Source organism: Rousettus aegyptiacus, unplaced genomic scaffold (genome assembly GCF_014176215.1).
Source record: "Rousettus aegyptiacus isolate mRouAeg1 unplaced genomic scaffold, mRouAeg1.p scaffold_m13_p_3, whole genome shotgun sequence".
Lineage (NCBI taxonomy): Eukaryota > Metazoa > Chordata > Mammalia > Chiroptera > Pteropodidae > Rousettus > Rousettus aegyptiacus.
Genome location: NW_023416306.1, coordinates 82,593,248 through 82,607,195, shown reverse-complemented (window position 1 = coordinate 82,607,195; position 13,948 = coordinate 82,593,248). Strand labels below are relative to the sequence as shown.

General features: G+C 52.6%; 1 protein-coding gene across 3 annotated transcripts in view; it reads left to right on the top strand.

Moving 5' to 3' along the window:
• Positions 1–13,948, top strand: part of LOXL1 (lysyl oxidase like 1) — a 26,259-nt gene extending 12,311 nt beyond the window's left edge. For 2 of the 3 annotated variants that reach the window (XM_036217586.1, XM_016124986.2), the window contains exons 2-7: positions 5,327–5,435; positions 8,268–8,405; positions 8,892–9,048; positions 9,627–9,722; positions 11,348–11,463; positions 13,608–13,948. In XM_036217586.1, coding sequence (XP_036073479.1) covers positions 5,327–5,435; positions 8,268–8,405; positions 8,892–9,048; positions 9,627–9,722; positions 11,348–11,463; positions 13,608–13,614 — 623 coding nt within the window. In that variant the 3' untranslated portion in view covers positions 13,615–13,948. Of the gene's footprint in view, positions 1–4,764; positions 5,099–5,326; positions 5,436–8,267; positions 8,406–8,891; positions 9,049–9,626; positions 9,723–11,347; positions 11,464–13,607 lie in introns of those variants that run through there. The other variant, XM_036217585.1, reaches the window with a different exon arrangement.

Sequence of the window (13,948 nt, the reverse complement as noted above, 5' to 3'; positions counted from 1 at the left end):
CGCTGAGCAGGAGGGAACAGCTCTCTCATGAAGCAGGAAGGATTTAGGTCAGACGTGGGAGAATTTCCTGGCTGCTAAGGAATTGTCTGTAGAGGTTGTAAGAGGTCTTGGGCTCTTGCCCAAGGCTGGGGAATGGACTGAAGAACTCCTGAAAAGTATTTTAATCTCCAAGTGTTTATGGAGCCAGCAAATTATGCTCAAGGATAGGTTAATCCAATCTCCCCATTGTCCACATGGGGAAACTGAACCTTTGAAAAGAGAAGGGGCCTGGACAATGCGGGGGGTGGGGGGGGGAGTTGGACAAGAGGGAGAACTCGCCTGCAAGTCTTACCCACAAGAAAGCCCCAGCCACGTCCTGCCAGGGAAAGGGAAGACAGGCCTCAGGTTCCTGCAGGCTGGCATGCAGACCAGCCGGCAGCTCCAGGCCCAGCTGGGGTGGGAGATGGGGCAGGCTGGGCCTGAGCATATTATGAAGGGCCCCTGCATCCTCAAAGAGGAAGCTCCAGGGCTGGAGCCAGAATGCAGAAGCTGGTCCTTGTCCTTGGCTGTGTCTTCACTGCCCTGGAGGTTCTGACAGGGTCTTCCGAAGCTGAAAGGCTTCCCAAACCAGCAGCTGCCTGCAAAATGGCCTTGGGACACAATTCTCTTATGCCCAGCCCTTCCCTGGCCAAGCAGCCTGGCTTTGGCCATCCCAGAGGACTTTGTTGCCCTTTGACTTAATGTCCCCCAACCCTGGCCCAGGCTCTGTGCAGCCTGAATCCCTATGTGCATGACCCTGTGGTCAGCATGGAAGAGTACCCACAGGGGGAATGGGCTCAGGGCTCCAGGCCATGTGTAGGATAGAGAATAATCAGATCTGGAGAAATAGAGGCAGTCAGGCCTGGAGAGGGGCCAGGCCTGCCCAGGGTCACACAGACAGAGCAGGGTAAGAAGCCAAGCTCCTGTCTGCCTCCTGAGAGCAGAAGGCCAGATGCTGATGGTGACCAATGCCTCTGTGGGCAGCCTGAGCAAGATCATCCACCCAGCTTTCGGGTAGTTAGCCCCATTCCTAGGGTCCATCCCAAGATACTGGCTAGAATGGCCTTGGGAGTGCACACTGTGGAGTCCTATTTAGCAATGACAAGCAATGAACTAGATAGATCTTAAACGTTTACATTGACTAAAAACCTAGGAAACAGAATGAGATTATAAGATAATATCTTTCATATACTTTAATAATACGTAAGCACTGCAAATCTTATACAGAGACGAATGTTCAAGGACATATCTAAGGATCAGGGGTGAGGATAAAGTTTAAAATTTTTTTATTGCAAGAGAGGGGCCTTGCATAGACCAGTGATAATGGTTAGTTTGCCCTGAAATGAGAATTGTGATTAATTCTATTTTCTGCATTTCCAGGAGTCTCCAGGAAAAGTTCTCATTTGAGCCTACTTAATAGAGTCTCTAGTACCATGTCCGAGGGCTGGATGACTCCATACAATCTGGATAAGAGATCCCAAACCCTCCTCAAAATTACATCCCCGTGACTGATGGTTCTCTCTACCCTCTGACAAGCATTACTCTCTCCAGGGTCTTCCTTTAAATTATACACTTTTGGGGGTGAAGTTGGGGGTGGGTGAGCACACAGTTCTGGCTGTAGCTGGACTTCACCCAACATTGGCCACCCTGCCCAGAGGGCCTGGTTGTGCAACATGAGCCAGAGCAGCAGACCAGTACCCCTACCTCTAGACCCACAAGCCCCTGCTCGAGCCTTCCTTTATCCCCTTCTAACATCACACAGCCCACCCCGTTATCCAAGCCCCTGTGAAGGGACTGAAAGCCCAAGCCTGAAGGCCTGGCTGCTGACTGACTGCCTCCTGGGAGAGCAGGCCAGAGAAAGAGGCATTGTTCCTTCCTGGAAAAACATGCCAGCAGAGGGAGGGGGCCTGCTGTTCCCAAGGACCTCAGCAGAGGATGGGGAGGGGTAGGTACAGGGCCTAAAGGCTGCTCTCTTTTCCAGCAGCTTCCCTCAGGGCAATGAATGTGTGACAAGGTGGAGTATGGCCAGGGGGAGCCAGTTCGGGGAGTCACAGAACCTCTGTGATGGTCAGAGATATGGAAAAAAAGATAAAGGCGTTGTGATTACATTTAAGCTCTAGAAAATGCATTAACTAATGTAATGAAAAAGCAGATCTATGATTAAGTGGGATGGTGGAGGGGGAAAGGGGGATTTACTAGAAAGGAGCAGGAGGGAACTTTCAGTGATGACGGAAACAATTACTCTTGATTGTGGTAATAGTTACATGGTGCACACATTTGTCAAAACTTACCAATTTGCACACCTAAAATCTGTGTATTTGGCTGTATGTAGATTAAATCAAAAAAGTTTATGTCTATGAAAAGAAGACTGACAAGAGGAGTTCTTGGAGGAAGTCAGTACCTGGGATGTCCTCCTGAGCTACCTGAACTCTGTGACTGTGGGCAAATTCATTGCCCTCTCTGAGCCTCAGTTCTCTCCAGCACTTCCAAGTGCCCTGGCGTCTTGGGGACAGAGTGAGGAGTATGCTTATGGATAATTGGAACAGTAAAGTATAGTTGGCCCTCTATAACCAGGGATAGAGAACCTGCAGAGACAGAGAGCTGACTAAAGGACTTGAGCATCTAAAGAATTTGGTATCCTTGGGTAGATGTGTTGTTCCTGGAACCATTCCCCCTTGGTTATTGAAGGATGACTGTTTTAAGCAACTAATCATTATAGAAGATTGGCTGACAGAGGCCCTTGGGATGGGCAGTTAGTTCATCAACCCCTGCAACACAGGGGTAGGGGTAGGGGATGGAGGCCGTTCTTCCCTGCCAATCAAGAAAGATTCCCTGGAGCAGTAGACACCTGCCTGAACCTGAGATTTCTCAATAAGAGGAAGATCATCTGTGGCCAGGATCAGGGCTCAGATTGTAACCAGTAGCTCTGAGGTGACTGTCCTTGGTCTTTCTCCTGAATGCTCACATGTAGTACTATACAAATGCTCCTTCTGGAGCTTCCTACCCCAGTTATAATCAAAAAGAACCAATGATGTCAAAACAACTCTTTCTAAGTTATTTTGTTTGTTTTAATACTGAGCTTTAGTCTATAATCTGGGGACAAACAGCAATGAGTCTGAGGTTCAGCGTTGTTAATAGGTATCAGACCAGGATTAGAGATCAGAATGGGACTAGGATCAGGGCTTAGTCCATGACCAGGATCGGGGTTCAGGCAGGCTATTATCAGGGTCAGGCTCAGTATGCTACAGGGTCAGGGTTCAGTGAGTGACTAGCAGGGCTCAGTCTGAGGCCAGGAGTGGTACTAGCCCTCACTGGCTCTGAATACCCTGGCCTCTTGCTCAGCTGGCTCTTCTAATTTCCCTGGACTATACAACCAACTCACGGAATGGCCTAAAGAGGAAGGGTCTGGCCAGAAAAGCTTTATGGAGCCATCTGTGCCGTGTTTATTGAAACCGGGCCTGGGATGGAGGAGGCGGCTATCTGTTGCCAAATGCTGGGTCTCATGAGGCTTCAGACCCAGCTTACCCACTCCCACATGTTACTGACAGAAAGGCACTTTGATGTTGGGGAAGGGGCCCATTCCTGTCTTCCTCACATCCCCCATCAAGAGACTTCTAGGGACCAATGGGTAAGAACCGGCTTGGCACTGAGGTGGCCCCTTGCTTTGAGGGCCTGGGTACCCCTTGGGAAATGACTGCAGGCATTCCTGGGGGCTTGAGTAATGGGACCTACGCTGGCCAAGACAGCCCCCATCAGCCAGGAGCCACCTCATCCTCACCCACCCTTGTGCTCCAAGCTTTCTCTTCATTCCTAGTAGGTGAGGTCACACTGGCTGCCCAGACCAGGCCCTCACATGAGGCCCGGGCTCCAGGGTGAGCAGGGTACAGTCTGGGATCCCAGGGTATGTGTGTGTGAGGGGTGGCATGCAGGCAGACACCTCTGTGAAAGGCTTACAAGCCAGAGTCCCCCTCCTCTGCCTCATCTTCTAGACCCAAAAGCTGACAAGAGGGCTTTGGCATCAAGAAGAGGAAGCTGGAAGTCTGTCTGTGTGACTAAAGTCCTCCCCCCACCCCCCGCCACCACCTTGCTTGCTCACCAAGAGCAGAGGGTTTGAAATAAACTAAGAGGAACTTACAGCCTTATTTACTTGCCGGAATCCCTGGAGCCTGAGAGGGAAGGGGACATCGAGGCCCCAGACCACTCCTTTTTAAGTCAGTGACCCAGCTGGGATGGAACCCAGGGCTCTAGGGTCCCCCCTGCCTGCCTCCCGCCCCAGCCTGTGCCCTACCACTCCCACTCCCAGCATCAGGATTTTGCTTCTTCTTTTCATGCAGATGGAATCTGGACACCTGAGTTTGGTTTCTGCTCATTCTTAATACCACTCACTGGGACTAGCTTCTGCTTGCGAGGGCGGGGGTTGGGGGAGGCAGGGAGAAGGAGGCAGGATGGACAGACCCCAGCTCTAGCATATCCTGGGAAGAAATGATCACAGGGGCTGAAACAGAATACAGACTTCCCCTGGGCCCTGCAGGGGAGGGAGCCAGGCGCCCCTCAGGTTGGAGGCCAGAGACTTAAGACAGGAGGGTGTGGCCCAGTCTAGGGATGGATGGCAGGAAGAAAGGAATCAGGCTGAGTGCCCAGGCTGAGAATGCTGCCCAGTCAGCAGCCTGCTCTGGGGATGTGTTTTCCTTCTGGCCCATCCCTTCCTGCCACCCCCAATTCTGCCAGCCAACATTTACCTGGCTCTGCCCTTGAGCCTGCCAGGACCCATTCAGGGCCAGAAGCCCAGGGCTCTCTTGGCAGTTTATGAACAATACTGGCTGAGAGGAGCAGAGGTTGTCTGGAGGCTGGTGCAGAGGCCTGGGGAGTGAGGACATGGAGGAAAGTGTCTCTGTCAGGAAATGACTAGGTTCATTCAGTCCTGCCTCCAAGCCCTTGTCCATGCTATCCCCCCACCCCCACCTCTCCACCACCACCACCAAGAATACCCTTCCCTTCCATTTTCTCTGTCTCCCCGCTCTTGCTCATATCTCTGCTCTGCCAAGAGGTCTCAATGCTCCCACAGCACAGAGCTCCAGAGGTGAGCTCCTGTTCCTGAACCCACACCTGAGCAGGGAGAAGGGTTCACATCCTACACCTGTCTCAGGCTGGGAGGCTTCCTGAAGGCCATGACAGCCTGTGTAGAGAAAGGAGAATGGCAAAGGGTATTTGGGGTGAGGAGGTCTCTGGGCATTAACCATGGCTAGCCTGATCCTACTTAATGTCACACTCTTCCTCCCTCCTTCCATTCTCTCACTGCCTACTCCAGGACTCCCTGACTTGGTTCCAGACCCCAACTATGTGCAAGCGTCCACTTACGTCCAGAGAGCCCACCTGTACTCCCTGCGCTGCGCAGCAGAGGAGAAGTGCCTGGCCAGGTAAGGAGCTGAAGATGGACAGTCCATGGGAGTTACCCAGAACCCACGTGCATGCCAGCCAGGCTGCCAGGCTGCCTGTAAGCCACATAACCTTGGCCAGGTGTCTGAGCCTCCCAGGACCTGGTCCTCATCATGTACGAGCCTTGCCCACCCCAAGGGAGTCAGAAGAGGAAGGGGACAAGCTGTCATTCTGCATTTCTGAATATGTCACTACACAAGGTCACTGACTTTTACTGTGGCCTTTAATCTCCACACCAGCACTGCAAGTATGTGTTATCCCAGTCAGAAAACTGAGGTGCAATGACAGGAACTAAAACTTTTCCTATCTGAGCTGCCTCAGGAGAAGGTTCCTCGTGGGGAGCCCAGGGTTCCGATGCTTCCGTGAGGACCTGAGGAAGTCCTTTAAGGGAACAAACTTTCGGGACAGGGCCAGAGTATGGGGCCATCTTCACAGAGGACAAGGGTGACTGGCTGGCCCAGGCCGTCTGCCTGGGTCTTAGCAGGGGCAGTGAGCATAGGCAACAAAGAGGCCTCAGTTACATGTGGCAACAGAAAGGGGAAGGAGACCAGTTTGTGTGACCCCAGAAGGTGAGCGCAGCCAACTCTTCATAATTCCTGGGCGATTCTGCCTCCTGCAGAGCTGGCTTCTAATTTTTGTTAACTAAATATTCTGTTCAAATATATATGCTTTGGGGACATCTCCCTGTGCTAAAAGAACTAAAGATTACACTGACCTACTTTTGTTGACATTTCCCTATGCTGGAAGCACATAGTAGTCTTAATTACTTGCTTCTTTTTTTGACATTTGAACTTTTTATTTTATATTTAAGTATCTGGGAATCCCTTTGGATTCCCAACATCTTCTCGCTTATGGACTCTCTAGTCCACTGCCACTCGAAGTAGTTGACCACAACTTTTTTCTGTTTGTAACAAGATAAGGAGCTTGTACCAGGTTATAACTCAGTTCACTGCTTCCTTCGTCAAGAAAGTCTGGCTTCAAAAAGGAAAGAAAAAATGTCCCCTGAACTAAACAGTGTGATTAGTGATATAGCTGATCTGCATTGCTCGTGCAAGCGCCTTATCTCATTACAGACTGGCAACAAACTGTGCGTGAACTGGCAGCAGCCCAAGGATACACACTGAATACCACTCAGTCGGCCTGCCCATTCAGGTCTTGTCCAGTCTGTTGTCCCCGGGAAGGGAACACGGTGACATGCTGCCGCTATGATTCCTCCAGCAGTGAGGAGCTCACAGCCTCCATGGCAGTCCATTAAGGCGGAGATCTGAGGAGTTTGAGTCAAAACCCAACTATCTCTCCATCTACATGGAGCATCCGTGTGTCCAGACCTGCACTCCTAGATGGGCTGGGGAGGAGCCGGGCCCTGTCCTAGAAGGATCTTCTGGTCTAGCTGAAGAGACATGCCCCAAGGGCAGAACCAGGCAGCAGGTAGGGGAAGGAGAGCTAGCGTGAGCAGTTTGCAGGCTGGAGCTTGCAAGGTCAGAGAGGGAGAGGTCGGCAAGAGCTGAGGCATCAGAGGAAGCTGGGTGCAGGATACAGACCTAGAAAACCTAGCAAAGCTCAAGCCCTGGAGTGTGGAACTCAAGCCCTCAGAGATCATCGGAAGTGTGGGCTGCAGGCTGGTGCCAGAGCACAGACGGCCAGCAGGATCCAGACAAGGGAAAGGACTTGCTCCAAGTCTCACCACAAATTTGTGGCCAAGCTGGGCCTAGAACCTAGACCCTGATGGTTTCCCACGGTGTGCTGAGCCGAACGGAAGGGCAGCGTTGAACTCAACAGAGGAAAAGAGGGTGTTTGTTCCAACCCAGACACAGATGAATTCCAAGCCTCCCCCAGACAAGGCCAAGGGCCTTGTGTCCTGGCAGAGAGGAGCCTGCACTGCCTGTTGTCCAGACATCCTCTCAGAGAGAGCCAATCCTCACAACTGGCTACCTCCTGCCTCTAGCCTTAGGACCCAGACCTTAATGAGTGCCAGAGAAGTGCCCCTAAGGCCAACCAGGACAGCTCTCACAAGGCCCATCTCAGCTGGGAGTGGGGGTCAGTAACTGAATTGTGAGCAGGCAGTCTGCACCAGACCCATGCTCCCTAAGTGGAAAAGGGCAGGTCAGTAGTCCTGAAACCATGCGATCAGGGAGATATGGCCTCATCACACAGACCTAGCTTGGGGTGCGTATGGTATCAGGGTGTGCTGCAGGCATCATGTTAGAGCTCACAGGCAGTCAGGGTTTCTTAAGTGGAGCAATCAGGGCAGACTTCCTTGGGGAGGGGCCTAAGAGGCTGGGTGAGTTCTGGGTCAAAGGAACAGCATGGGCAAGAGTACAGATTGGCAAAAGAGTTAAGTCTGTTTGGGAAACAGTGTTTGAAGCTAGAATGCAGGGTGTGTTGGGAAGCAGAAGGCAAACAGGACTAGGAAAGTGAAGAGGCTTTGACACTCAAGAGACTGAGCCTGTTTCTTAGGCCCACAACCAAGACATGGCGTGCTTCAGTCAACAATTAGGACTCTGTCCAGAGGAGGGAAGACATCAGAATCTCCTGGATAGGGCCGTTTTATAAAAGACTTCTAAAGATTTTGAAACGACCCCATCCCCAGGGGCTGTTCCTAGCTAGGAGTCACCTGCAGGTGTCAGGGACCCTCAGAGAGTCATTGTCAGGCCAGATGCTGCCAGCCCCGTGGCGGAGAGAGGGGGAAAGGCTGGAGCCTCCGCTGCAGTGCAGGGGGTCAGATGTCGGGGTCTTCGGGGGCAAGCTGGCCTTTTCTGGGTTCAGTGTCATGGTACTCGGCCCCACTCTGGTCTTCCCACCTGTCCCTGCAGCACGGCCTACGCCCCGGAGGCCACTGACTACGACGTGCGGGTGCTGCTACGCTTCCCCCAGCGCGTGAAGAACCAGGGCACAGCGGACTTCCTCCCGAACCGGCCGCGGCACACTTGGGAGTGGCACAGCTGCCACCAGTGAGTGGGACCAGCGGCCTCTCCTGCCCATTAGCGCTCCTTCCCCATTAGCGCTTCGGGAGGGGCAGGTGCTGGCGGGAGGGCCCCATGAGGTATTTTCAGCTAAGGATCTATCACGGGGGCAAGAGTTTCTCAGAGGAGCCTTAGCAAAAGTGGGGCTGGAGAGGAGATATGCAAGGATCAGTCTCGAGAAGGAATGAAAATGTCTAGAATAAAGGGCTTGCTTACGGGAAGCCAGTACAGGTGGCTGCCACAAGGAAGTGAGGAGTCCTGAATGGATGCTCTCCCAGGGTGAGACGGGCACCTAGGTAGGGACAGGGAAGATGCTGCCTTGTGGGACACAGGGGACCCGGGAGTCCCAGGAGCCCAGACTAGTCAGGAGGCTGTGTCACGGCAAGGTCACCTGTGCCCATCTCAGGTGGTAGACAAAATGAGAAGCCCAGGGATGACCAGGCCCTCTTCTCCCTCCCTGTCCTCTGACTCCAGACACTACCACAGCATGGACGAGTTCAGCCACTACGACCTGCTGGATGCAGCCACAGGCAAGAAGGTGGCCGAGGGCCATAAGGCCAGCTTCTGCCTGGAGGACAGCACCTGCGACTTCGGCAACCTCAAGCGCTATGCATGCACCTCACACACACAGGTTGGGCTAGAGAGGCAGGGGAGCTTGGGGAGAAGACAGCAATGCAGCCTGGGCCAAGCTGAAGATGGGCTAGTACCAAGGCTCCCGGCCACTCACCTCAACCAGAGCAGGGCTCTTCTTGCCAGTCCTCAGGCCACCACAGTGCCCTTTGAGGGCTGCCCCCCTCCGGCCCCTTCCCGTGTCATTCCCAGGGTGTCTGCTCATGGAAAGAAAAGAGCATTCTCGACAAAGTCAGGATGGCATAATGTTCTGTTTACCTAATCGTCCACCCAAATTCATCTTTCCGTCCATCTATCCCAACAGACTGGCTACCTATCCTGCCTATCTGTCCCTTTATCCATTCCTCCATCCATTTCCCCCAGGCACACCCCTTTATTTGATCCCTCGAATCTGGCAATTAGATCTCTCATTATCTCTCTCGTCCATCTGCCTGTGTGCTCAGGAAGAGCCAGAACCACTCTGAGCAGCCGCCCCGGGGCGAAGCACAGAGGCAGGAGGGCCCCAGGCTGCCGGAGTGGGCGTGGATGGCTCTGGGGAGCATTGCAGCACCCAGCCTCTACTCTTGTCCCTGTTCCCAGGGCCTGAGCCCAGGCTGCTATGACACTTACAACGCGGACATCGACTGCCAGTGGATTGACATAACTGACGTGCAGCCTGGGAACTACATTCTCAAGGTGGGCCTCTTGGTCTGGAGCACCTACTCCAGCCTGATGCTCATGTCGGTGTCCCCACCACTAAGATTTGCTTCGGCCTCTAGGTGTGTTTCTCCCTCCCCAATAGCCGAACAGAGGCAGCATCCTGGAGCATCACGCACAGGTCTGCACTTCCCATCTAAAGGTCTTAGCCTCAGGCTGATACAGCCTCTTTCCATATAGACACCAAAGAACCCGAGGCCTAGGTGTGGTCATGTTAGAAGAGGTGGTGACTTTGTCTTCCCTAAGTGACAAAGGACTTGGTGAGCCACGTGGTCCATCCCCTGTCTGTGGGCAGGGCAAGCCCCGTGAGAGGACACTGCCCTCTGAGAGAGACCCTCAGCTTCTCAAGGTGACCCCTGCAAAGCCAGGGTCTCTTGGAACCAAGAGTCCCTTCCAGCCTGAACCCCACCTCCAATGCAGTCACTCCAATGCCACTTCCTCTGGCCTGGGTGGTGGGGGAAGATGCAGAAAAGTACATTTCGGACACATCATCCAACATGATACATACCTGCACAGGCTTCTCAGAACCTGGTCATCATGACCTTGCCTGGGGAAGCCAAGTCTTGGCCTCCATACAGGTGCGAGGTGAAGTATCACTGTGCTAGGCCCACCAGACCCATTGCTCCAGGCCAAAGTTCAGTGGAGGAGGAGCAGTGAGGATGTCTCAGAAGGCAGCTTTAACCTGCACGAAGATGGGCTGCTGGGGCGACCACATTCAGAACACAGCACCCCCGAAGCTGGTTGCAGCTTCCTCCTGAGCACCTTTCAGCAAGTTTCTTGGGGCCTCTGATCCACCTCTCCCAGGGGCTCAGGTTGTCAAAGGTATTCTGTCATTCCCTTGTTCATCCACTCACCAAACATGTGCAAAGGCCCCTCTGAGTTCTGGGGATTCGAGCCACTCCTTAAGGAGTGTATGAGGATTTAAAAGTAACATCCGTCTGATCTTAAATGTTCTGCAAATAAAGCTGAGTATAAATAACCCCAGTGAAGGCCCCTCCACCCCAATAATCCAACATTTAAAAGGCTAAAAGGCTTCATTGTGTCCTGACAGACAGAAAGCATAGGTTATGCTTGGGCCATCATCTCAGTGAGAGTCCAGCTCCTTGGGCTTCAGGGCGGAGGATGCCACCTGGCATCATTCAGCCTTTGACAGTTCATCTAGACAGACATGCGTGGTGAAAGGGTGCAAGCCTCAGAGTGCAGAGACCAAGCATGGGGTCCCTGCTGAGCCCCTCACTCCCTGCTCTGTTCTCTGGGGCAGTGACTCAACCTCTCTGACCCTGATTGTCCTATTCAGGGCCCACCTGGCCTGGGCTCTGTCTCTGGGGAAGCTTCCTGTCGTCCAATAAGGGGTATCTGATGTGTTCTTGGCTCTGACCATCTCTTCTGTCCTCCCTCTGTCTCTCTGATCTCCCCATGTCTCTCTATCAGAGTATCTCTGTCTCTGTACCTCTTGGTCTCACATAGTCCTTCTCCATCTTCCTTTAGTCTCCCTTTCTCTGTCTCCTCTGCGTCTGTCTGCCTCTCCACCACCTTCCCTGGTGACTAAGTGAAGTGCACTCCCATGACCAGATCCCTTTTCTCTTTGTGCTCCCCGTATTCAGGTGCACGTGAACCCCAAGTATATCGTTTTAGAGTCTGACTTCACCAACAATGTGGTGAGATGCAACATCCACTATACAGGCCGCTATGTTTCTGCAACAAACTGCAAAATTGTCCAGTAAGTGCTCACCCACCCCTTCCCTGCACCAGCCCCTTTCCTACCTAGGGAGCAGGCCAGGCCACATGAAACGTAGAATACCTGCATTTTGAGTCACCTCAACTGCCAAACATAGTTGCGGTTGGGCCCAGCCCACAGGCTGAGCAGGAGGAGGCTTGTCCATGCCAGCCCGAGCTGAGTGCCCATGGTGGGGCTCGGGCTGCTGTGTTGACCTGGGGTGTGGCTCCCTAAGATCTCTCATGTGGAAGCTAGCAGGAGGCAACATCTTTGGGTGGATGTATACAGGCTCTGCAATCCTAGTTTTGTGACCTCCTCGCTCTGTGACGTTGGACAGGTTACCTCACCTCTCTGAACTATGTTTCTTAACTATAAAATAGGCACTTTTTATATACCACATAGGCTTGTGAGGAGGATTTAAAGGCCCGAAATCTATGCATGCTCAAAAAACCTTCACAGTGGCACTCGACAAATGGTATCTGTGATCATTAGTGTCTTTATCAAGTGGATTGAATTAAACAATCCCAAATTAGAAGTGATTCTGATTGGAAAGAGCTGTCATCAGTCCCTGGGCCCCATTGTTGGGCTGATAAACTCTGGACCTAGGCCTTTGGCACATGGTTTCTGAGCAGGGTCCTCAGTCGTCACTGCCTCATGGGGATGGCTGGCCTCAGCTTCTCCCCTATGGGGATGGCTGGCCTCAGCTTCTCCCCTGATTCCGCACATGAACTACTTTGCAGAGAGGCCCTCTGCTAACGAGCTCACAAAGAAACTCCACCCCACTCCATGTGAATTTAAAATGTTTGATCAGGTCAAAGTGAATGTTTTCCATTGAGAGAGAAAGAAAGAGACACAGGGAGAGAGAGAGACAGAGACAGAGAGATAGAGAGACAGAGACAGAGAGACAGAGACAGAGAGATAGAGAGACAGAGACAGAGAGATAGAGATCTTAGAGCTCTAGTCTACCAGCTGCAGGATGAATGGCAGAGATGTCAAGGCCCAGAGAGCCCTCTTTACCTAAAAGTGGATGGCAGGTGTGACAGGTGGAGCCTTTAACCAGGATCAAGGCTCTGAGTGAGCAGAGTCAAGACTCAGAGAAAGCTCTTTCACCCTTGGCTGCCACCACTAACCTAACTGCTCACAGAACTCCCTCCCTGTCATGCCATGTATATTAAAAATGAGAACAGCAGCCTCTAGCTCTATGCAGAGATTAGGTTCTTCATAAGCAGAATCAGATCAGAATTATCCAGATAACAGAATGTGTTTGAAACAGCTGACTCCTGCCCCATCCCTGGCAACATGGCTCTTTTGCAGGCCTGGATTTCCTGTACTTTCTTACTCCTCAGGGCCTGTCTCAATCCGCCGTTCAAAGTCAGAGATCACCTAAATGGCAAAAGTTTTCTGGGAAGCAGTTCTGTAGAAGGAGAAGGAGGAAGGCAGGAAGGGGAATACGAAAAAAGTGGGGCTCAGGGGTGCACAGGAGGCCAGGGAGCCTACATCCCCCTCTTATTCTGCCTGCTACTGGAAAAAGTAGATTGAAACAGTTTCCCTTTTCCAGGTGGCACCTCAGGCTAGGCCCCCACAACAGGGTAGACGGAGAAGCAAGCAGAGCCCCGCCTCCCCTGGGGCTGTTGGGCCCTTCCCTCTGAGCCCTTTACATAAGTGCTTGGAATGGTTCAGGTCTTATTAGAGTGTCTCTGCGACCCTGACCGCAGGCGGGCGGCTGGACCAGCACACAGGAAGCTGGAAAGAGCCTTCCCAGAAAGGCCACGGGACTGACGCCTGTGGGTTTCAATCTTGTTTCTGAAGAGGAAAAAAAAAGTCTTTTTTTTTTTTTTTTTTTAATGTACTGAGTTAGAAAGACTTTCCAGACAGTAGCCTCTCTGCCTAGAAAACAATCTGAGACTTGGGGCCTGGAGAGGGGGTGGTGCTGAGCTGGTGCCCTGGGTGGGAGCCCACGAAACCCTTCTTCTTGGATCTAGGGCTGAGGGGCCCCTCTCTCGGAGCCCAGATTACTGAGGGAAACATGGGACCTGTGCTGCGGAGGGGAAGCCCTCAGCTGGGGAGGCAATTAGGGGCCTTGCAGACAGTGGAGTGAGGGGCCTACCTCGTCACCTGCTGCTGACCTGCTCCCTTTTTCTCCTTAGATCCTGATCTTCGAGAAGGTGGACAGATGGCCTACCCCCCACTTCCCAAAGCAGGTCCTGCTCCCCAGGCAGCGTCCCACCAGAACAAACCTTCCCCAAGGGGCGCAACCCCCCATCCAGAGGCAGGGGCAGCCGGATGCAGGGGCATACCTCCCTGCCGGCCTCAGGGAGCAGACTTGGACCAAAACCACAGGGATTCCGGATGCCAGACCCAATTTCGTACTTAACTTTTCTCTACAATGTTATTTTGTTGGTTGTTGTTGGTTTTTATTTTTTATATTTTGGGCATACCACAGAGCAAGATTGCCCAGACCTGGGCTGAATAAAACAAGGTTTTTCTA